The sequence below is a fragment of the Hemiscyllium ocellatum genome, chromosome 16 (genome assembly GCF_020745735.1).
Source record: "Hemiscyllium ocellatum isolate sHemOce1 chromosome 16, sHemOce1.pat.X.cur, whole genome shotgun sequence".
Taxonomy (NCBI): Eukaryota; Metazoa; Chordata; class Chondrichthyes; order Orectolobiformes; family Hemiscylliidae; genus Hemiscyllium; species Hemiscyllium ocellatum.
In genome coordinates, this window is record NC_083416.1 from 12,784,672 (window position 1) to 12,807,605 (window position 22,934).

At 45.2% G+C, this 22,934-nt stretch overlaps 1 protein-coding gene across 6 annotated transcripts in view; it reads right to left on the reverse strand.

Moving 5' to 3' along the window:
* ebf1a (EBF transcription factor 1a) overlaps positions 1 to 22,934 on the reverse strand; it is a 482,981-nt gene that overhangs the window by 241,479 nt on the left and 218,568 nt on the right. For all 6 annotated transcript variants that reach the window (XM_060837039.1, XM_060837040.1, XM_060837041.1 and 3 more), the window contains one exon: positions 7,512 to 7,593. In XM_060837039.1, coding sequence (XP_060693022.1) covers positions 7,512 to 7,593 — 82 coding nt within the window. The remainder of the gene's footprint in view (positions 1 to 7,511; positions 7,594 to 22,934) is intronic.

Genomic DNA, 22,934 nt, shown 5'->3' on the forward strand with positions numbered 1-22,934 from the left:
GAACCCTTTCAAGTTTCACAACATCTTCCAATGGGAAGGAGACCAGAATTATACGCAATTTCCAAAAGGGGCCTAACCAATGTCCTGTACTGTCATAACATGACCTCCCAACTCCTGTACTCAATGCTCTGACCAATAAAGGAAAGCATACCAAACGCCTTCTTCACTATCCTATCTACCTTCGATCCTACTTTCAAGGAGCTATGAACCTGCACTCCAAGGTCTCTTTGTTCAGCAACACTCCCTAGGACCTTACCATTAAGCGTTTGAGTCCTGTTCTGATTTTCTTTTCCAAATACAGTACCTTGAACTTATCTGAATTAAACTCCATCTGCCATTTCTCAGCCCATTGGCCCATCTGATCAAGATCCAGTTGTACTCTGTGGTAATCTACTTCGCTTTCCGCTACACCTCCAATTTTGGTGTCATCTGCAAACTTACTAGCTATGCCTCTTAAGCTCACATCCAAGTCATTTATATGCATGATGAAAAGCAGTGGACACAACACCGATCCTTGTGGCACTCCACTGGTTACAGGCCTCCAGTCTGATAAACAACCCTCCACCGCCACCCTCCGTCTTCTACCTTTGAGCCAGTTCTGTATCCAAATGGCTAGTTCTCCCTGTACTCTGAGATCTAACCTTGCTAATCAGTCTCCCATGGGGAACCTTGTTGAACGCCTTATAGATCACATCTACTGCTCTGCCCTCATCAATCCTCTTTATTACTTCCTCAAAAAACTCAATCAAGTTTGTGAGACATGATTTCCCACGCACAAAATCATGTTGACTAGCCCGAATTAGTCCTTGCCTTTCCAAATACATGTACATCCTGTCCCTCAGGATTCCCTCCAACAACTTGCCCACCAGTGACGTCAGGCTCACCAGTCTATAGTTCCCCAGCTTGTCCTTACCGCCCTTCTTAAACAGTGGCACCACATTAGCCAATCTCCAGTCTTCCGGCACCTCACTATTGATAAAGGTGACTATTGATAATACAAATATCTCAGTAAGAGGCCCAGCAATCACTCCTCTAGCTTCCCACAGAGTTCTAGGGTACACTGATCAGGTCCTGGGGATTTATCCACCCTCAGCGGTTCAAGACATTCAGCACTTCCTTCTTTGTTATATGGATACTTTGTAAGATGTCACCATCTATTTCCCTACAGTCTATATCTTCCACATCCTTTTCCACAGTAAATACTGATGCAAAATACTCATTTTGTATCTCCCCCATTTTCTGCGGCTCCACACAAAGGCCACCTTGCTGATCATTGAGGGGCTCTATTCTCTCTCTAGTTACCCTTTTGTCCTTAATGTATTTGTAAAAATTCTTTGGATTCTCCTTAATTCTATTTGCCAAAGCTATCTCATTTCCTACGCACAAAGCCATGCTGACTATCCCTAATTAGTCCTTGCCTTTCCAAATACATGTAAATCTTGCTCTTCAGGATTCCCCCCAACAACCTGTCCACCACCAATGTCAGGGTCACCGGTCTATAGTTCCCTGGCTTTTCCTTACCACCTTTCTTAAATAGTGGTTCCATGTTAGCCAACTTCCAGTCTTCCAGCACCTCACCTTGACGATCAGTGATACAAATATCCCAGCAATCACTTCCCTAGCTTCCCACAGAGCTCTAGGGAACACCTGATCTGGTCCTGGGGATTTATCTACTTTTATGTATTTCAAGATATCCAGCACTGGTTCCTCTGTAATAGGAATATTTTTCAAGATTTCACCATCTATCTTTCACATTCCTTATCTTCCATGTCCTTCTCCACATTATACACTGATGCAAAATACTCGTTCAGTATCTCCCCCATCTCCTGTGACTCCACACATAGGCTGCCTTGCTGATCTTTGAGGAGCCCTATTCTCTCCCTAGTTACCTTTTCTAACAAGCATAAGGAGCTGAAAGGCCATAATCCTGTTCGGAACCTTCTGAAACAAGGCTTTCTTTTCACAAGGAAGGACACCGTGTGGGGACGTGTGTTGGAAGATGAAGGTAAAGTTGGAATCACCTCACGGGCTTCTGAATTTGAGGGCAATCTACTCACCTGGTTAGGAAATTGGCTGAGACGCAAGAGACAGAGGGCTGAATTCTCAACTATTAAAATGGATGGGTTTGGGTCAAGTGGGACTCTGTTATAGGTGTGAGAGGTGGTTCACATCTCAGACATCTCCTTCCTTGACCTAAAGCCATATCCAACCTCACCATTTCCTGTCTGAGTGACATTTATCAGAGAACAAGTGAACAACCTAGCCCAAAAGGTGGCTAAGAACTTCAAAGGAACTTCAAAAAGTCAAGTTGTTGGTGTAAGGTGCCAAATATAGAATAGAAGCGCTGTTACTGTGCCCTCCCCTTGCTCACAAAGAATCTGGCACTGTCCTTCTCGGATAATGCCCCTACGATGCACCTCAGGGCATTTTTCCAAGGTGCTATACAAATGCAAGCCATTGAAAAATGTGTGTGTGCTTATATTTGTGTGTGAGAGAGTGATTCTGAATGTGTGTGTGTGTGAGAGAGAGAGCGAGAGTGTGTCTGAAGGTGTGTGTGTGAGTGCGAGAGAGAGAGAGAATGTGTCTGAAGGTGTGTGGGTGTGTGAGAGAGAGTGAGTGTGTATCTGAAGGTGTGTGTGTGAGAGAGAGAGAGAGAGTATGTGTCTGAAGGTGTGTGTGTGTGAGAGAAAGAGTGTGTGTGTCTGAAGGTGTGTGTGAGAGAGAGTGTGTGTGTGTGAAGGTGTGTGTGTGAGAGAGTGAATATGTTTCTGAAGGTATGTGGGTGTGTGTGTGACAGAGAGAGTGTGTGTGTGTGTGTGTGTGAGTGTGAGAGAGAGAAAGAGAGAGTGAATATGTGTCTGAAGGTATGTGGGTGTGTGTGTGACAGAGAGAGAGTGTGTGTGTGTGTGTGTGTGTGAGAGAGAGAGAGAGTGAATATGTGTCTGAAGGTGTGTGGGTGTGTGAGAGAGAGAGAGTGAGTGAGTGTGCATGTCAGAGAGAGAGACAGTGAGTATGTATCTGAAGGTGTGTGTGAGAGAGAGTGTGTGTCTGAAGGTGTGTGTGAGAGAGAGTGTGTCTGAGAGAGAGTGAGTGTCTGAAAGTGTGTGGGCGTGAGTGTGTCTGAAGGTATGTGCGCACACGCGCATATTTGAGTGTATGTTTTTCTGTGGATACATCAGAGGTGAGCAAGACTGAGTTCACTTCTGCTGCCCTTCCTATGAGTGAAAAGATCAATCTCGGTGTCCGGGTCGGGATACATAAGAGTGACTACACGGCTTTTAATGGAAGGAGCTGGCCGGTAGATGTGCTATTGTACACTCGCACAAATCACGGCCTTCGGTAAATAAAGTCGTAAATGACGTATCCGTCAAATATAGCCGTTTAACCCAAAGGGACCACTTCAGATCAAACCACTGCTCAATTTGTGACTTCAGAGAGAGATACTTGGCTTGGTTTGGCTGAATGAGTGTGAAGGAGATGACATTCTGCCAGTAAAAATTTTCAGAGACAAACACAGATCTTCCTTTCAATAACCATCAAATGTTGCGAACTAACAGCCAGCACATATCCCTTGTTGAGAAATACTTGATATCCAACAGGACAGGCTTAAGAGGCACATGAGCTGAGACAACAAAACATCTGTTTGAGAGCTTTTCATGTCCGATGTTACTGAGGTCTGATGGCATACATTATTAGTATTTTTAAGTTTGTTGAAACTGACAGACCACTCCAATTTGGAAGCTTTATCTAAACACTCAATGAAGCCCGTCCATTCATTTTGTTTCTTTGCCTCTCCGTTTGCATAAGCCAGTCGTTTTCTTTTTGCCAAATGCTAAGGTCACACTAATTGACACAGCACAAGTAATTAAGCAGTAACTGTTCACATACTTGAAGGCTCAACTACCACACGGGCGCACGCTGCTTTGACAGGAACACTTCTAAGAGTCAACAGATCAGCAACCTTCCCTGGATCCAGCCAATCGCACACCAGAAGTGCTGACTGCGGAACCAAGATAACGTGAAAAGTGATTACCATATGAAAATTAGCCTGAGCACTTATTAGGTGAACCAGCGTACAGATCACCCTGTGGACTCTGGTAAACTCTTATGTCGTCTTGTCAGACTACTCCAGGAGACAAGTATCTCTCCTCCCCAAGTTGACTCAGGCTCTGCACTGCCAAAAGACCTATTGTATCTTACAAATGACTTGCTTTTCCTGATGACTTCAGTGCAGTCCCTGAACCTGCCAGGTTTCACTTGGAGTAAGACTCGCACTGCTCACAATTCTAGTTTCTTGTGCTGATTAATGTCCGACTCTTACCCCATTTAACCCCCTCCCAAGGCTCTGCTTCCACCTGCTCTCACTCTCATATTTCATATGACTTCACAGCCTCCATCCTTCCCTCCCACTGTAACCTCCTCTAGTTCTATGTCCCTCCGAGAACTCTGTATTAACCCCAAATCTTTTATCCACCTCTGACTCCCTTTGTCCAAACAATAGTAGGCGTGCCTTCAGGCACCCAGGTCTCTCTTTTCAAACAAGCCTCTCTTAACGACAGAAAGTAAGGGCTGGAGAATTAGAGTCAAAAAACACAGCAGGTCAGACAGCATCCGAGAAACAGGAGAGTTGACGTTTCAGGCATAAGCCCTTCATCAGGAATGTTTGGGAGGGGGCTGAGAGATAAATAGGAGGGGTGGGGCTAGGGAGAAGAGAGCTGGGAATGCAATAGGTGAATGCATGTGGGGGTAATTGTGATAGATCAGTGCGGAGGGTGGAACGGATAGACGGGAAGGAAGGTGGAAAGGTATGAGTTCAAGATGGCAATGCTGAACTGGTGGGTTAGATCTGGGATGAGGTGGGGTGAGGGGAGAAGAGGAAACTGGTGATGCCATGTGGTTGGAGGGTCCCAAGGCGGAAGGTGAGGCGTTCTTCCTCCAGGCGTCGGGTGGCTAGGATTTGGTGGTGGAAGAGGCCCTGGACTTGCATGTTCTTGGCAGAGTGGGATGGGTTGTTGGAGTGTTCGGCCACAGGGCAGTGGGGTTGTTTGGTGCGTGCGTCCCAGAGTTGGCGCTCTGTTTCCCCAATGTAGAAGAGACCACATCGAGAGCAACAGACACAGTAGATGAGGTGTTAGGTTTGGATTTCTCTCATTGTTCGTCTGGATACTTAGTTAATGCCTGTGAACAGGGAACTTCACTGTGGAGAAGGGAGGAAGGGGGAGAACACAATTAGATCAATCTTGCCCTCACTCAAGATCCCTGCATGTGATTCCCAACGTGGTTCAGAAGACCAGATCCTAGTTTAAGTTAGAAGGTAGAACTCAGCCATTATTTTATGAGAACTGCCTTTATATTACTGGGACCTCTGTCACAGATTAAATTTTGTTTTCGTCCAATTTCCCTAATCATTTCTTTCTCTCAGTTACCCAGCTAACTCCTCACAAATTAATGACTCAACCTTCCTGCACCATCTTGGGTTTTGCTCATTCACTGACCCATCATGGGAGATCAGAGATCGGTGCTCAATGATGTTGAATAATGAGGATCCAATGAGGAACCTTTTGCGGTCAATAAAAGCATGACTCAGGAAGGTTTCCCATTGATTTTATTGCTAAAGTGGGAAATATGAGTGGTTGCTCATTGTAGGAAAGGGTTGATCAGGATGCACTTATTAGCAGTCCAAAACTGAGAAGAAGCAGTTTTAATGATTCCGTGTTTCTGACTGGGGTGAGTTCTCCATGGCCAGCTCAACATCTCTGGCTTATCCACTATCATGAGTTGCTGACTTCACTGTGTAAACACTGCATTCTGTTAGGGTCAGATAAAGTGTCAACACAGCTGGACAATGTGCACTTGTGACTCACCAGCACAGACAATTTGCAAATTTGCCTGAATATTATTTTTACAGAACTCCTAGTGTGGAAGCAGACCATTCGGCCCATCAACTCCCTGAACAACATCCCACTCAGACCCAGACCCTTACCCCATCACTGTGATCCTGCGTTTCCCATGCCTAATCCATCTCGTCTGCACATTCGAGGACAACTTAGCATGGCCAACCAACGTAACTGCCATTGTGTATGGGAGGAAACCAGAGCCTCCAGGGTAAACGCACAGACATGGGAAAAATGTGCAAATTCCGCACGGACAGTCACCCAAAGCTGGAATCGAACCCAGGTCCGTGACGTTGTGAGGCAGCAGTACTAACCACTGAGACACCATACCACCACATAGATGTGCTAAGAATTGCAATGCCAGGTTTTAATCTGTACATACAGAGGATCGTAGATCAGGAGAAAGGTGTGGGTGCCCGTGTTTAAGGTTTTGTCCATCGAAAGCTATAATTTAACCAGCCTGAGCTTACATTAAGTGGCACGCCCATCACTCAGTGGCCCTGATCACTAATGAGCCTCTTAGCATCATTCACCAGGACTGAATTCTGGAACAGCGAGCTGGGAAGACTGAGCAGTTGGGAAGGGGGAAGACTAAGAGGTGACTCGGTGGAAGTCTTCAAAGTTATGAAGGGGTTCAGTGGGGAAGATAATTTTCCCAAACACGTAGAGGAGGCCAAAACAGGACCCATTAGCTGGGTTGCTGGGTAACAGGTGAGGGAGGGGTGGGTGTCAGTGAGGGAGCACTGCTTTATAATTCTCACCAAGACAGTGAGAAAATAGGATGGGGCAATGCTTTGAGTAGGAAGTCCTGGGAGATTTGGCACCCGACGTGGTTGAGGTGGGGAACATTGCATCCATTACGAGAAAAGGCAAATGTATATTTGAAGTCAAGGAATATGCTGTGCTGTGGGCAGAAAGCAGGGCTGTCTGTGGTTTGTTAAATTACTCTAGTATATAGCCTGACTCCGTGCTGGAACTGACTACACTTTGACCACCTTTTTAATTGTCTCCCAAATCCTGCCAATGTATCCAATCCCACTGGTGAACCTTTTGCTAACATTGGAGTTATTACCAAGCACTTTCTTTACCTTCCCTGTTTCAGCAGAAGGTGGGTCACCCCACACGAATCAAACCTTCAGTGCAAAAGATAAGGTGACATGAAAGGCAGGGCAAAGGTTTGGCACAAAGCATCGTAAACACTTGTGAGGAACATGTGCACACTGGCTGATGGATGTGAGGCAGCCTTCAAACGTGGCCTGGTTAAATGCTACATCCTCTTCAGTGAGTCTGAATTGGCCCATACTTGAACTTTGCAGTGTGTACTTCCACAGGTTCTTTGCTACAACAAAGGACTCTCATCAGACACCAAGTCAAACAGTTAGAAGCTTTCACTGTTCAAAAGGGACATTTAAACAGTACAGACCTTTTATTTCTTTCGTCTCCCCTGTGAGAAATGAGTCAAGTGAGGATAGACTTTTTTTAAAACATTCTAAGCCATCGAATACATCTCTCTCCCTTGCCATTACCACTTAGAGCTAAGCCTCCACAAATGAATCATTATTTGTTCACAAATTAGCTTTCAGAGGAGATGGCTGCAGAGATAAAACCCATACTCACCTGGAACCTTCGCATGTCCCTTGGGTTTCCTGCATTCTTCAGGCAGTTCTGATTGCATTTCAGAAAGAATTTCAAGAAGAACCTGAAGTGGGAAAGTGAGAGGGAGGAAAAAAAAACAGAATTTCATTAGAACTCTTTTACTGAATTAAAGGAAATGTCCACTTTGTGAGTGAATTTAAACAATTCTATTTCCATTGATTGAGTGTAGTGCACAAGCATTAGAATCATTGCTCCTTTTATTTCAAGTGCATGTGTCAATTTTTTGAACCTTCTGCTCTGTTTTACCGTATTTTCTGCCTTCAACTGATAATTTCACTAATCATGAGGAGAGAGGGACGAGGTCAGTTCAAACAAAAACAAACCTGCAATTAATTTAAGAATGTACGAACCTCATGCCCAGACTGTGAGGCACTGGATTAGAGTGGTGCTGGAAAAGCACAGCAGTTCAGACAGCGTCCAAGGAGCAGGAAAATTAACGTTTCAGGCAAAAGCCCTTCATCAAGAATCCTTGGATGCTGTCTGAACTACTGTGCTTTTCCAGCACCACTCTAATCCAGAATCTGGTTTCCAGCATCTGCAGTTATTGCTTTTACCCAGACCAAGGGAGTTCAGATAATTTCTGGTTTATACCAAGGTCTGTAAATGTATAGGTATGTTTGATTGTACATAAGAATATGTGTGTTTGTATATACATGTGAATGTGTGTTTGTATGTACGTGAGTGCTTGTATGTACATGTGGGTGTGTTTATGTGTACATGTGTGTGTTTGTCTGTGTGAGTGTGTTGTATATATGTATGTGTTTGTACGTACATGTGCATTTGTATGTATGTGTTGTATATACATGTGTGTTTGTATATACGCATGTTTGTACATATGTGTGAGTTAGTGCGTTTTTATGTTTGTGAGAGAGTTTGCAGGTATGAGAGTGTTTGCATGTATGTATATGAATGTATGTGTTTGTTTAAATGTGTGGATGTGTATTAGTATGCACATGAATAAGTGTGCTTGTATGAACATGTGAACATTTATGTTTTGTCTTATATAATTCCTGTGAAACACCCTGGGGTATTTTTTAACTGTGAAATGCATGATATAAATCCAACTTGTTGTTTTTGGTGTATATATCTCCAAGCACATCTTTGTGTGTGTGCTTGAATGTGCATGAGTCTGTTCATATATGTATTGGTATGTGTCTGTGGCCCTAAATGTGTGCATTTGTGTATGTTTGTGTACATTTCTGTGTACATGTGAGTATGTATGTGTCTGTTTTTGGTACAGTTAGATGTGAATGGGTCTATGTTGCCCTGTATCTGTGTGTGCTTGTGTTTGTGTGCGTATGCACCTGCAAGTAAGCTCCTGTTTGTGAAGGGCCTATTGCGAATTGGACATGGCCAACTGTGACAGACAAGTTCCCCTGATAGGTTAGTTAAAAGAAATATTGCCTGGTGTGGGACTGACCATGAAGTCAGCAGGTCTCAGCTGAGAAGCAGCCCTGCAACATGTAAAGCTCTGACTACATCCCGTGTGTCAGATGGGCATGAGACAGGACTGAGATTCTGGATCAGTGGTGCTGGAAGAGCACAGCAGTTCAGGCAGCATCCAACGAGCAGCAAAATCGACTGCTCGTTGGATGCTGTCTGAACTGCTGTGCTCTTCCAGCACCACTGATCCAGAATCTGGTTTCCAGCATCTCAGTCATTGTTTTTACCTACAGGACTGAGATTGTCAAATCAGAAAGCATTGAGCACTCCCAGTCTACCCCTGTGCAGGAGAACCAATCATTTACATAAATCAGAGGGTTGCTGGTGTCTATGGAACTGCAAACACAGATTATGTAGATATAAGAAAGTGTAATGACACTGCACTGATCGTTCACACTGTGCTACTAACAACACGTTCCCTGTCTCCAACCCCCAGCACAGATGCAACTGACCATTCTGTGAACACACTGACCTCTGACAGCATTTAGTAATGATGTGGAAGGGCCAGTGTTGGACTGGTTAAAAATCACACAACACCAGGTTATAATCCCAACAGATTTATTTGGAAATACTAGCTTTTGGAGCACTGCTCTTTTCAATAAGGACATGAGCATCATATTCCAGGCTGTTGGAGTGCCCCAGATTAAAGTATTATCCAAGTACTGTCTCCACAGAGGCTGTTTGGGCTTTTATTTGCACTCTCCAACATTTTTTCTAACCCACTTTCTTTGGCAAAACACATTTTCAGTCATTTACAAAATAAGGGCGGGGGGGAGGAGGTGTTGAATCTTGTTGCTGTTTGATTCCTGTGTGTTAAGAGTTTCCTTTTCATGGCTCCCTATTATTGAACTGCTACATCCAACTGTGTTAGTCTGTTCAGAACATGCTGTCAGTATAAACGTTAGTATCTGAATGAGAGACAAATGTGTGGCCCTGGGGGAGATGGGGGGGTGTGAATTTGATCCAAGAGAGCCCCTTGAAAGAAGTGTGGGGCGGGGGGTTCGATGTGCTGAATGTGACAATAGTCTTGCCAGGGAGAAATGAAACGCAGTGTCACATAACTGTCCACACTCTCGACATGCCGATGACTCCTTGGCTGCCCCCACCACCACCACACACACACACACACACACTCCAGCTCTGTCAGCAGCTCGTCACTTAGTACCCAGAGCTATGAAGGGCACGGACACCAGATCCCTCAGCCTGACCTGCTGCAGCCGTCAGGAATGTTGGGTTTGGTCCCCTGAGGAAGGGGGCGGCTGCAGCAACGAGTGGGCTGTGGAAATCAAGAGACGCACCATCTGTCGGGAGGCAAAGACAGCCCTGTCAGCCGGCTCCTCGAACAGACCCTTATGTGGTGATCTCTCTCAGAAACTGCCGATTCAGAGGGGAGCTGCTGGAGGCTCCAGGGACCGGCCCCTGAGTGCATCAGGCGCCTCCGAAATGCACTCGCCTCTGCAGCTGCCCACTTTGGCCACAGCAGCCTGACAGAATACTTTTCAACTGATGTAGATCAAACAGTTAAAAATACCTAGGCGCACACACTGACCTAACAGGTCCCACCCCTCCCAAAACTGGGTACTGGTGTGTGAGCCACTGACATCTTTTCTTTCTGGGATAAATATGCCTGGAATCTATAAAGGGAGAAACATGTGGCGATTTGCTGATGCAGTGGGTTTTCTCAAACATGGGGAGGGTGGGAATGAAAATCTGTTCAGAGGGAATGTCAACTACGGTACTCCCTGTGCAACTATCCTGGGTGTCAGTTCCAGGTCAATTTCAGGCAATCAGCACCAAACCAGGGTCAGTTTCCTTTCTCACCCCTTCTCTGTCTCTCTCTGGGATATTTGGTCAATGCTGAAGCCAGGCCCCAGAGTGTACAGCAGCAAGAGAACGAAACAGCTCAATGGCAGGTTGACAGTCAGTGCAAAGGGGCTGTGTATCTGCTAAGCTGCAAAAAGCACAGAGGGAGGTTAAATTGAGGCACGGTTACAGCTCTATATTAGCTGTGGGACCACATCCCACAGTGAGACAGCTATAATTATGTACGAAGTGAAAGAAGCCCTTCACCTTCGAGTGAAGGAGTCTCTCTCCAGCCTGTTGCCTCAAATCCCACACCTCCCCTCACATTTCACTCAGTGAGCAACAGGGACTTGCAAAAGCCTGCGTTGCTGATGTTTGGTGATCACCCTGTTACATGTGTAGCCTTGTCCGACAATGTAACTGGAAACCTGCCTCAGGATCTGCCCGTATTCCTTCTGATCTCAGCTGGTGTTCGCAATTATCACGAGGTCCAGGCGGTCTGTCTACTGGAAATAAATGAGGATCATGTGTACAATCCTCATCGGTTTGTTACTGGGGATGGAGCAGTTGCATCCTGGGTCTGGCAACATTGAGCCACGGTCTGATGTGAGTCACTGGATACAATTCACAATGAGATTATTACTCGGTTTCTCAAACCCATTCGGCCTATGCAGTTACATGCTTTGCTCTGTTCAAACAATGGGGTTCCACAGGGATTTGCATAAATACCATTGAGGGGGGAGGCATCAGCCAAGGGACCCCTCCCCCATATCCATGGATCAGACGGTCCCTTGGTGGACCCAGGGAAATCCCAAATGAGGTTGGCATTAATGTCCTCAGCACTCTTGGGCTGCCAGGGAGAGGCTGATTTGGAATTCAAGCCCTAATTCAGATGGCCCTGTGTTGGGTCAAGGTGGATCCAGATCCTGGATGTGAAGCTCTCTGCAAATGATAACCCGCCAAGACTTCTACATTCTGCCGGCAAACAGGACCCTGAGCTTCCAGCTGCCCGCCACTTCAGCACCCCACCCTGTTCCCTGGCCAACATCTCAGGCTTGCAGTGGTGCTCCGGTGAAGCTCAGTGCAAGCTGGAAGAATGGCACCTCCCTTTCCGCATGGGGTACCCTGCAGCTCTCTGGACTCAGTATCGAGTTCAATAATTTGAGGGCCTCCTGTGTCCTAGCCCCCGGCCCCACACACCAGGCCCTGTTATCACAGAGCCTGCCATTACACATGACCTATTGTTAGCCACTATCAGTCACCATTAACAGCAACTTACCCTCCTAGCCAGATCGTTATTGACTCCTTTGACATCCATTTGTTCTTCTCACTCTTTGGGCTCTATCCCTACCTATCATTTACTCCTTACCCCTTCCCTCCACTCTATCTTCTGCATATAAACCAACATTTTGTAATCTACCATTAGTTCTGTGCAAGGGTCACTGGACCTGAAAAGGTAACTCTGATTTCTCTTCACAGATGCTGCCAGACCTGCTGAACTTTTCCAGCAACTTCTGTTTTTGACCTGCCAATACTTGTTGTTGATCCCATCTTTCACCCTCCTTGAACTTGAGCTGATCTGAAACTCTGATGTCTGAATCCCAACTCGCACCAAGTCCCATGCACCCATTCACCCTTTAATTCTCATTTTGGTTCCCAGCTCATCAGAAGGGATGATCCCTTAGAGCAGAGGTGAGGAGGAATTTCTTCAGCCAGACGGTGGTTAAGCTGTGGAACTCATTGCTGCAGAAAGCTGTGGAGGCCAAGTCATTGAGTGCATTTAAGACAAGAGATAGATAGGTTGTTGATTGGTAAGGGGATCAAGGGTTACAGGGAGCAGGCTGGAGAATCGAGTTGAGAAATGTAGCAGCCTTGATCAAATGGAGGATTTCTGCAACTATATCTTAACAGTAATTTGTGTGTTGAAACCTCTCTATGCTCTCACTCCTTCCCACTCTCATTAACCTCCAGCATTCAAGCTTTTTCCATTGCTCCAATTTGCCCTCAGGCACATCCACTGACAGAGATGTTTTTAGCTGCCTCAAACCTAAAGCTCTGGAATTCTCCCTCTGAAACTCTCTCTCATTTCCTCTTCTTCTGTGCGCCTACCCCCAACATCTTTTCTTGCATCTTAGAGATGACCTTAAACGTGTCAGTGCCTACACGAGGGAAAGCTGAGTGAAGTCATTTTTTTTAACATTAATTCATGGGATGAAGGGCCAAGCCAGTGTTTACTGTCCATCCAGAGGCCAGTTCAGAGTCAATCAGTTTGCAATGAGCCTGTAGTCAGCCAAACCAGGTGAGGATGGTCATTGAAACTCACTAGTGAAGCAGGGGATGGGGGTGGGGGGGGTTTCCTGACAACCAACAATGATCTCATGGTCATTATTAGACTCTTAACTCCGGACTTTATGGACTTCAAAATCCACCATCTGCTGTGGCAGGCTTTGAACCCGGTTCCCCAGGGCATTACCTGGGTCCCTGGATTAACAGTCCAGCAATAATACCATTAGGCCAGCCCCTCCCCCTAAAATCTGTGGTGAGTTATCACAGAAAAAGGGTGAGGTTTGAGGTTCCGAATCTCATCATAATATTAACTACCAGCTCAGCATAAATATGTCGACATTAATTAACGAAATAGCCGCAATAAATGATATGAATATTCAAGATTACATATTCCAGACATTCTGTGTGACAACTAGAGTGTGATTTTTAAACTCCTGTACAACACAATTCTAATTATCAAATTACTGATTTCTTCCACTTGATATTCACCTACTGATTCAGCTCTTTGCTCTGATAAAGCAGTTTCTTCCTTCTGCCGACAAAGCAATAATGTTGTGAGAAGTTAAAGGTCAGATTTGGAGTTAGGCCTGTGACAGGCCTGGTTAGAACGCTCACAACACAGTGACTTTGAATCAGAATAAAGAATCTGGTAATTAATCTGACTCATCTTCATTTACTTTCTGGCAAGCTCTGAGTCTGTCAGCTTATAATTGTTTCCCAGACTGGAATGTTCCCTCAGCCTTGTTCATTTCCTTCCCACCCCTGGCCCAGTTTTCCCCACTTCCACTCCTGATTTCTGAATCTGTCTTTGTTGCAACTCCAGCACCTTCAGGGTGTGCTTTACTGCTGTAATAATCTGGATGCTGAATGCAAAAGGGCAAATTGACACCAGGTCTTTTCAGCTGGATTCAACCCTGTCTTCAGCTCATATCCATAAACACAGTAGAATCTGCTCAATCTCACCGCAATTTTGTGTTTTCTTGTACGATCATTCCAAATCGCCTCATTAGCTATGAGTAACATTCCTATAGCACCTTCCTCATCCTATTCTCTCTCTCACAACAAAGTTATCTGCTGATACCTGCCTGAACCTCCCAGGATTCCCAGTACTGGCGCCATCTTTAGTGCCCAGCCACACACCCAGTTAAGTGGCAGCAGTTTAGGTATGGTGGATACTAGCTAATTGGTAACCCACTTTGCCAAGGGGGACCTGGATCTCCTCTTAGACTGGGTGCATGCTGCCCTGAGAGGCTGATAGCTGATAGGGGAGGAGCGAGCGGTGTGGAGCGACTCAGGCGACTGATTGTGTGGAGTTTGCACATTCTCTCCGTGTCTGCGTGGGTTTCCTCCGGGTGCTCCGGTTTCCTCCCACAGTCCAAAGATGTGCAGGTCAGGTGAATTGGCCATGCTAAATTGCCCGTAGTGTTAGGTAAAGGGGTAAATGTAGGGGTATGGGTGGGTTGCGCTTCGGCAGGTCGGTGTGGACTTGTTGGGCCGAAGGGCCTGTTTCCACACTGTAAGTAATCTAATCTAAACTAGAGTCACCAGGTACTTGATCTGACTTGCAAGGTTGGAATTGTTGCTGTCTACGTTCTATCCCCCAGCTGACAGATGCGAAACTGCACATCAAACAGGAGAGATGGGGATGTTAATTCCTGGAAACAGACCTCTCACCGCTCACTGGTGAGAATCTCGTCTCGCCAGTCGATATTGGTGCAAAAGATGGGACTCCTTGTTGCTATAGACAACAAGTCCATTGCTGCCAATCTCATGCAATTTTCTCATCAATGTTCAGGGGCTGAGGAGATTCTGCCCACAGTCAGTTCCAGCAGGAGTGGGAATCAATGCCAGGAATGTCAGAAGCATTTACCGACCAAAAGCCAGGGATTGTCCATATTTACAGCCAAAATCAAATATATTGATTTAGCTCGAGAACCCAGACATTTTTTTTTGCTTTTGCAGTAACCGAGTTGGCCACACCTCAGCAGTCTCACCAGTGTCTCAGCCAAATGGTCATGGGTCAAGTCTCATTCTTGAGGCGTAAGCACAAAGCTTATGGTTAACACTTTGAGGTCGTACAGAGGGAAGGCTGGACTGTCAGAGGTGCCATGTTTCAGATGAAATATATGGGCGGCACAGTGGCTCAGGGATTAGCACTGCTGCCTCACAGCATCAGGGACCCGGGTACAATTCCAGCCTCGGGCACCTGTCCGTTTGGAGCTTGTACATTCTCCCAGTGTCTGTGTGGGTTTCCTCTGGGTGTTCCAGTTTCTTCCCACAGTCCAAATGTGCAGGTTAGATGAAATGGCCATTCTAAATTGCCCATAGTGTATAGATTAGGTGTATTGGTCATTGGTAAATATAGGGTAGGGGAACGGGTATGGGTGGGTTACTCTTCGGAGGGCCGGTGTGGACTTGTTGGGCCAAAGGGACAGTTTCCACACTGTAGGGAATCAATGATTCCAAGCCTCTTGTTGCCCTCTCAAATGAGTGTAAAAGATCTCCAGGCACTTCCAAGGAAGAGCACAGGATGTACCCCAGTGTCTGGTATATATTGATTCCTCAACCAATGCACTGAAAGCAGATGATTTGCTCATTAGCACATTGCTGTTTGTGGGAACTTGCTGTGCACAAATTGGCTGCCATATTTTTTACATCACAACAGTGACAGCTTCATTGGCTGTCAGGGCTTTTTTGTGGTTATGATGGGCACAATATAATTTTTTAAACAGGTATTTCCATTTTCTTTCTTTTTTAAAACCTATTTTCCAATCACTCACGCAGTAAGAATTTGCACCAGCCATTTAACTCATGCATTGAACCCCACAGAAATTACAATGCTCCACAACACCTTCCTCAGCAGTCTGCTACACATACTAAACGCTCCCTACATAAAATACAAGGGTGTGAGAGAACCCTTCACCCCAGCCTGGAAACTGCAGTTGGACTTTCCATTTAGACTGAGATTTTCAAATCCAAACATCTGAAACCGTGGGGGTTAATTCAATGTTCCTGAGATAATCCTGAAGCAATCAGTTTGGAAAGGATTTGTGGATAACCCATAGCTGCTAATGAGCCTCCGCCTCACCGTTAAATGCAACAGCTGTAATTGTCTCAAGAAACATTTTGCACCGTGCAACACTGAACACTAAAGTTTGCTGTCAGTAAAGAGGAGTCCTTTTTTTTCTCTTCAACAGCAGACGTATAAGATCTGCCCTGGTCACATGAATCATTACACTTCAGGGTATCAATATGAGCTGCTACAAGTCAGACAGCATCATCCACTTCCAGTAAATGCAGTGTCCTGGCTGAGCTTGCCTTCACTAATTACAACCCTACAACAGGATAGGTACAGACTAACAATGAGCACAGACAAATGATTAGATTTAGCACTGAGCTAGCAATTGTATAATAGAGTAATGCACAAATGTGACACCATGCTCATCCAAGTGAGACATACAGCTAAATATAACGCTTGTGTATTACGGGCATATTCGACTTGCTTAAATATGACATTGGACTAGGACATGTTCCAACGAGGCAATTACAGCCACAATGACTTTATCAACAAGTGTCCAGCTCTCCCAGCACATTGACTTGCTGGACAGGAGTGCAGGGTGCAGGGATGAGATTAACATGTCAGCCAGGGTTCAGTCAGTACACAACTCAGAAGGCTGTGGGCTTGAGTCCCACCTCAGTGATCTAAACAACGTCTTGGTGTTCTTGTTAATATTTAACCTAAAACCTGTGTAAGTAAAAGGCACATTTTCAGAGCACTTCTGCACTCCTGCTTGCAGGGACTTGCTGTGAGCAAACTGGGTGTTGCGCTTCCTGTAACGCTCCCAGCTCAGAAGTACCTAACTGGCTATGAGGCCTCCTGTGGCACTGTAAGGCATAACGTAAGTGTCTTTTTCTCATTCTCCTGAAACTGCCAGTTGTATCCCCGCTGAACTTCACCCTCCAGCAGGAGTGCAAGATGGCTTCAGCTAGGGGAAAATAAAGAAAGCACACCTCATATCCCTGGGACACCTGGGCCAATCTACCAGGGCTTTGAGCTGAAGGAGGATCATACAGTCACAGAGATGTACAGCATGAAGACAGACTCTTCGGTCCAACTCTTCCATGCCAACCAGATATCCTAACCTAACCTAGTCCCATTTGCCAGCACATGGCCCATCTCCCTCCAAACCCTTCCTATTCATATACCCATCCAGATGCCTCTTAAATGCTGTAATTGGACCACATCCTCTGGCAAGGTTAGTGTGTACTTGATGGGCTGATTGGCCTGCTTCCACACTATTGGAGTTCTATGATTCTAAGATAAGATTACAAGTTCTTGGCCCTTTGAATCTCTGCCGTTATTCAATCAGACGTTAACCTTAACTCTACATTTCTGCACATAATCTTTCATCTCCCTGGAGACCACCCTCATCAAAAGTCTGTCTCCATCTGCCTTTAAAATATTGTAAAGTTCTGCATCCACATTGAGGAAGGGAATCTGATCGGCGAGACAGATACATTGGCCAAGCGTGCAACAGAACACAGGATCTTCCACGTTGCTCCCGAACAGGTTGACAAAGGTTTCAGTCTAATATATCATTCTAAAAGATGGCACTCCTGATAGTGCAGCACTCCCTCAGTACCATACTGGAGCAACAGTTTAGATTATACACTAAGCCTCTGTAGTGAGGTTGACATGGTAATTAGAGTCAAGGGGGCTGACACAGACACAGTGATCCCGAGTACCTACTGAGGGATAACGCGACTGTGGTGTTCTTCTGCAACCCCACACTATAGAAAATCACATGACGGAAAACCGCTATAGAAACTTCCAACGTAGAAGATCACTAATAGAAAATCACTCTCCCTATTCAGTCAAAAGTTTGCGTTATCCAAATAATGCCAACAATTCATCAATGGCATTATAGCCTATCCACGCTGATAAAAACCGTGTTATAGCACAATGACCTGTCCTGACCCAAGTCAGTCAGGGCAGTAAAGTGGCTGGTTCGACAGCAAGTCTGTGCTGAGGTTTCTGGTGTCAGCTTCCGCAACAACTGGCCTTTGTGACGCACAATGACAGTGGAGTGCAATAATAACAGAGCAGCCTGACTGATAGCACCCTGCAGTGACTCCTACACAGAATGTACAGTGTGGGGGTAGTGAACAGGGCAGATCTATCTAGGCAAGATGGTGTACTGAAATGGTCAGTCAGCATCATTTGGAAATGACAACAGGTGAGTCAGGTCCTGAGGATCTGCCTGGTGAGCATGGTTTATCTCCTAGATACCAGGTATGTGGAAGGTGCCACCCATCCATCATGGGTCAGTCTGGGTGCATGCAGAGGGGCTATCCCACCACGGGGTTAATCGGAACCAATTTCAAGCCTGTGCATTCAGCATCTTCACACAGCGAGCAAGAGGATGGCTCTGACCCCTCCAAGCTCCAGTCCATGATGTGAAGCCATCCTGGCCGGACTTGCTGTCTGCAAGTGCAGCATGGACCTGGGGCGAGAAGAGAGGGGATTCCCTGTGCACGTGAGTCAGCCGCGCATAGGTCAAACAGGCTGGGTCACAGTGCCATGGTCCCTGAATTCCTGATGCCACCAAACCCATTCAAATAGGCGTTTCAGCTTAAATTGACACCGGGTGCCACTAGAACGCACTTCTTCATTACCACTGGAACATGTACAAAGTCAGGAGCGCACCGGACACGGTGAAGCTGTTGTTAAAGGCAAAAGAACAAGATGGCGTAGTGTAAAAGCAATGGGTGTAAAAGTAGCTCGGCTGATTTGAGAAAGAAAATGCAGGTAATTAGGGTTCAGAATGCATTCCTGGAAATGTGATGGGGGCAGGATCAATTGAGATATTCAAGAGCACACTGGATGGCTTTTCTTTTGGATAGTTATGATATGCAGGGATATGGAGAAAAGGCAGGAGATTAGCACTAGATGGTAGAGTTGGATAAGATAATAGAGCAGGTGCAGGTATAAAGGACCAAATGGCCTCCTGTTGCATCGGAATACTTCTGTGATTCGCCTCCTGGTGAATTTTGTCCCATTTCCAAAGGTTGTATTTCTCTGTGTACACAGACTAAACTCCATAGGATCAGCGGATCTCTGCTGCCGCAGGGTATCAGTAACACTGGGAATGTGAGAGATTCCACCAGCCATGAGGCTTAACCTTTGTGCTGACACCCAGTTTTGCTTTCAGCCACACTAAATCCCCCGTAAATACTCAACAGCTTCTCTTGATTTATAGGGCACATGGCAAGGTTGATCTGCAGGCAGTTTTGAGCAGAAACATTGGCTGCTTATTTCTGCCGTTAGTTTTTCTGACACAGGATTTGCATTCTATACAGGATGACAAGGTAATGAGAAACCTTTACTTGATGTCTTCCACGATCAACACCCAATCAAGTATTTCTTTTTTCACAAGTATGGTCACTGTTGCGATGTCCGCGACAAGGCAGACAGATGCCCATTTGAGGAGCTGCTATAGGTATGATAGGCCGAATGGTCTCCTTCTGTGGCCACGACAATTCTGAGATTCTTTCAGCCCCACAATCTCCCACACAAACGGCAGTGATAGTGATTCAGGTAATCTGCCTTCAACAACATTAGTTGGGGATAATTACTGGCCCACCGGACAGAGTATCCCTACTATTCATCGAAAATTGCCATTGGATCTTTGACTGAGAGCCAGGCAGGGGCCTTAGTTAAACAACTCATCTAAAGATAGCACTTCTGACAGTGTAACAGTTGGACACTTACGCACATTGTGTGCTCAGACCTTTACTAATTTCCGATCATCAAGGTACTTCCTCACTGATGTCCTTATCTCATCCTTTGCAATCAAAGCTACCCCTCCTCCTTTGGTGTTCTATTTTCCTTTCAAAATACAATGTACCCTCGAGTATTTATTTCCCAAACCTGGTCACCTTGTAACCATGTGCCTGTAATGGCGATTTGATCGAAGCCACCTATCAATACTTGCACCATTAGTTCACCCACCTGAGTGTGGATACTTCATGTATTCGGATAAGAGCCTCAGGATTTTGAGCACTGATACACAATTACTCTTAGACTCTCTGACACTTGCTTTTGCACTTGGCTTTTTATCTGTATTGCCACACTACTCTGTCACTTTGACTTTACTATCTGTATGAATAAAACATGAAAATATCAAATAAATACTTGACTGATTCATCCTGCCTCCACTATGGCATCAGTCAACGTGTGAAGAGATGCTCTCTGACATCAGTCCTAAGGTACATTTGTCTGCATCATGATTAGATTTCAAAAGTACTCCTTTGGCAGCAAGACAGGACATACTGAGGTTGTGAAAGTTGCTACATCAATGTTAGATTCACAAACCCCCTTCCCCAGTTGTATCACTTATCACAACAGTCACAGTTTAATTTATAGGCAGTGCTTGAGATTATCTGTTCCTATTCTTTCCACTCTTCACTGAGATCCTTTCTCATCATTCTAATCCAGAGCTGAAGAATCTGAGGATTTTTTATTTTAACCTCCTGCCATAACTCTTGTCCCTCAGGACTGAAATGTCTGTTGAATAAACCGCACCCCCCCACCCCCCCACCAAAAAAAGAATCGTAGCTAGCTTGCCGTGGATACTTTGACAGGGTTTATTTAAAGCATACTCTCTCACGCATCGCCTATTGATTGCCAGCTGATCTGGTCAAACTCGCGTTTGTCTAATGTGTTTTATTAAATTCACGAAACAATCAGGGCCAATTCCAATACACCAGTTCCTGAACAACCTGCTGACATCCAGGCAAAGTGCTCTCAATGGTACACAGGTCAATATGTATTGGATTTCTCAGGGAAGAAAGAAAGAGCCAGGCCTGCTGATGCTGCACAAGGTTCAAGCCCTTTTCCTAGTCATTAAGCTTTGATGCAGTGAGCTCACATCCTCAGTACAGAAGCTAAGAGAAGCTCCATCAGATTAGACTGATTTATTTCTGCAATAAGGCCTGACACTTCTTCTTTGTGCGAGCTTATCTGATTGCTACTGCCTTTCAAGCCCATTCTTCTGTAGTGCTGAGGGCTGATTTCCACCACCTCATAATTGCATTAGCCAGGGTCGGGTGCCTTTTTATGCTATGCTGCTCGTTTTTATCTTCAAACAGCCGTATCTGGTGATTTGCTTGAAGGTGGGATGTGTATTCCAATCACAGCCTGAGAGCACATTTTTTAAAAAATCACTTCATCTAATAATTAGCGCAATGGCCAAGTTTAACTGGTCAAATAGTCTCCAGGACAGATTGAAGAACAATTGCACAGGAACCTCGATTATCCAAAGGACATGGGTGGGGAGTATTTTGTTCAGATAATCGAATGCCAGATAATCAAATGCCGGATAACACTGTTTAGCCAAGCATTGGAACCTTGCAAACTTGTTCAGATAATCCGAAATTCGGATAATCGGATGCCAGATAATCGAGGTTCCTCTGTATACAATGACTAAGCCCTAGCCCGCACCTAAACTCCTGAACCTCAAAATGACTTGTCAGAAGCACAAGTTGAAGGGTTTGAGTTGCATTCCTCTCTGTTTTAATGCTGACACTAACAGTTATTTAATTGAATTAACGGAGATGCTCTGACATAAGACAGGGGAATATCCCTTAGATGTCTTACTGTGCAGCATTGGTATTGCCATCACTCACTCCAATTCCCTCATTGTTCACGTTGAATTTTCAAAGGAGTCCCCAACAATTATTCACATCTTTTTTGTTGAATCCTTAAACCAAGACTACTTTATGTCCTCTCTCGGGATGTTAAAAATCCCACAGTTCCACTTTAAAAAGAGGATGGGAGCTCCCTACAATTTTCTTTATTCCTCTATAGGACCTGGGCAACACTGGCAAGGCTGGCATTTATCACCCATCCCTCATTGCTGTTACACTCAGTGGCTTACTGGGCCAATTCAGAGTCAACCACATGGCTCTGAAGTCACATGTCGGCCAGACCTGGTAAGGACGGCAGGTTTTCCTTCTTTAAAGGACATTAGTGAATTAGACAGATTTTTACAGAGGATAGTTTGATGGCACCATTACTGGGTGCTAGGGCAGATTTCTTAATTACATTTCAATTTCACCAGGTGCTGTGTTGGGATTTGAACCCATCTTCGTCGAACAGCAGACTGGTGCTCTGAATGTACAATCCAGTGACATTACCACACCATATTTATTATTCCTCAACCAACAAATTATCTATTATTGTCAAGTTACTGTCACTGGGAGCTGGTTGTCAGTGAATGAACTGCTGCATTTCCTCAATGACAACACTGACTAAATTTCCAAAGCACTATGTTGGCTCTGAAACACAGCACAATCTTCTGAGTTTGTGTAAGGCGGTATATAAATATAAGTTAATTCCTTACATTAAAACTCAGTATGCAGTTCCTTTCAATATTTTCTACGACAAAACATTCAAAACAAAAATTGCATCTTGATCAGATGGGCCAATGGGCCGAGAAGTGGCAGATGGAGTTTAATTTAGATAAATGTGAGGTGCTGCATTTTGAAAAGGCAAATCAGGGCAGGACTTAATGGTAAGGTCCCAGGGACGGTTGCTGAACAAGGAGACCTTGGAGTACAGGTTCATAATTCCTTCAAAGTGGAGTAGATAGGGTGGTAAAGAAGCTATTTAGTATGAATTCCTTTATTGGTCAGCGCATTGAGTACAGGAGTTGGAAGGTCATGTTGCAACTGTACAGGACATTGGTTAGGCCACTTTTGGAATACTGCATGCAATACTGGTCTCCTTCCTATAGGAAGGATATTGTGAAACTTGAAAGGGTTCAGAAAGGATTGAAAGGATGTTGCTAG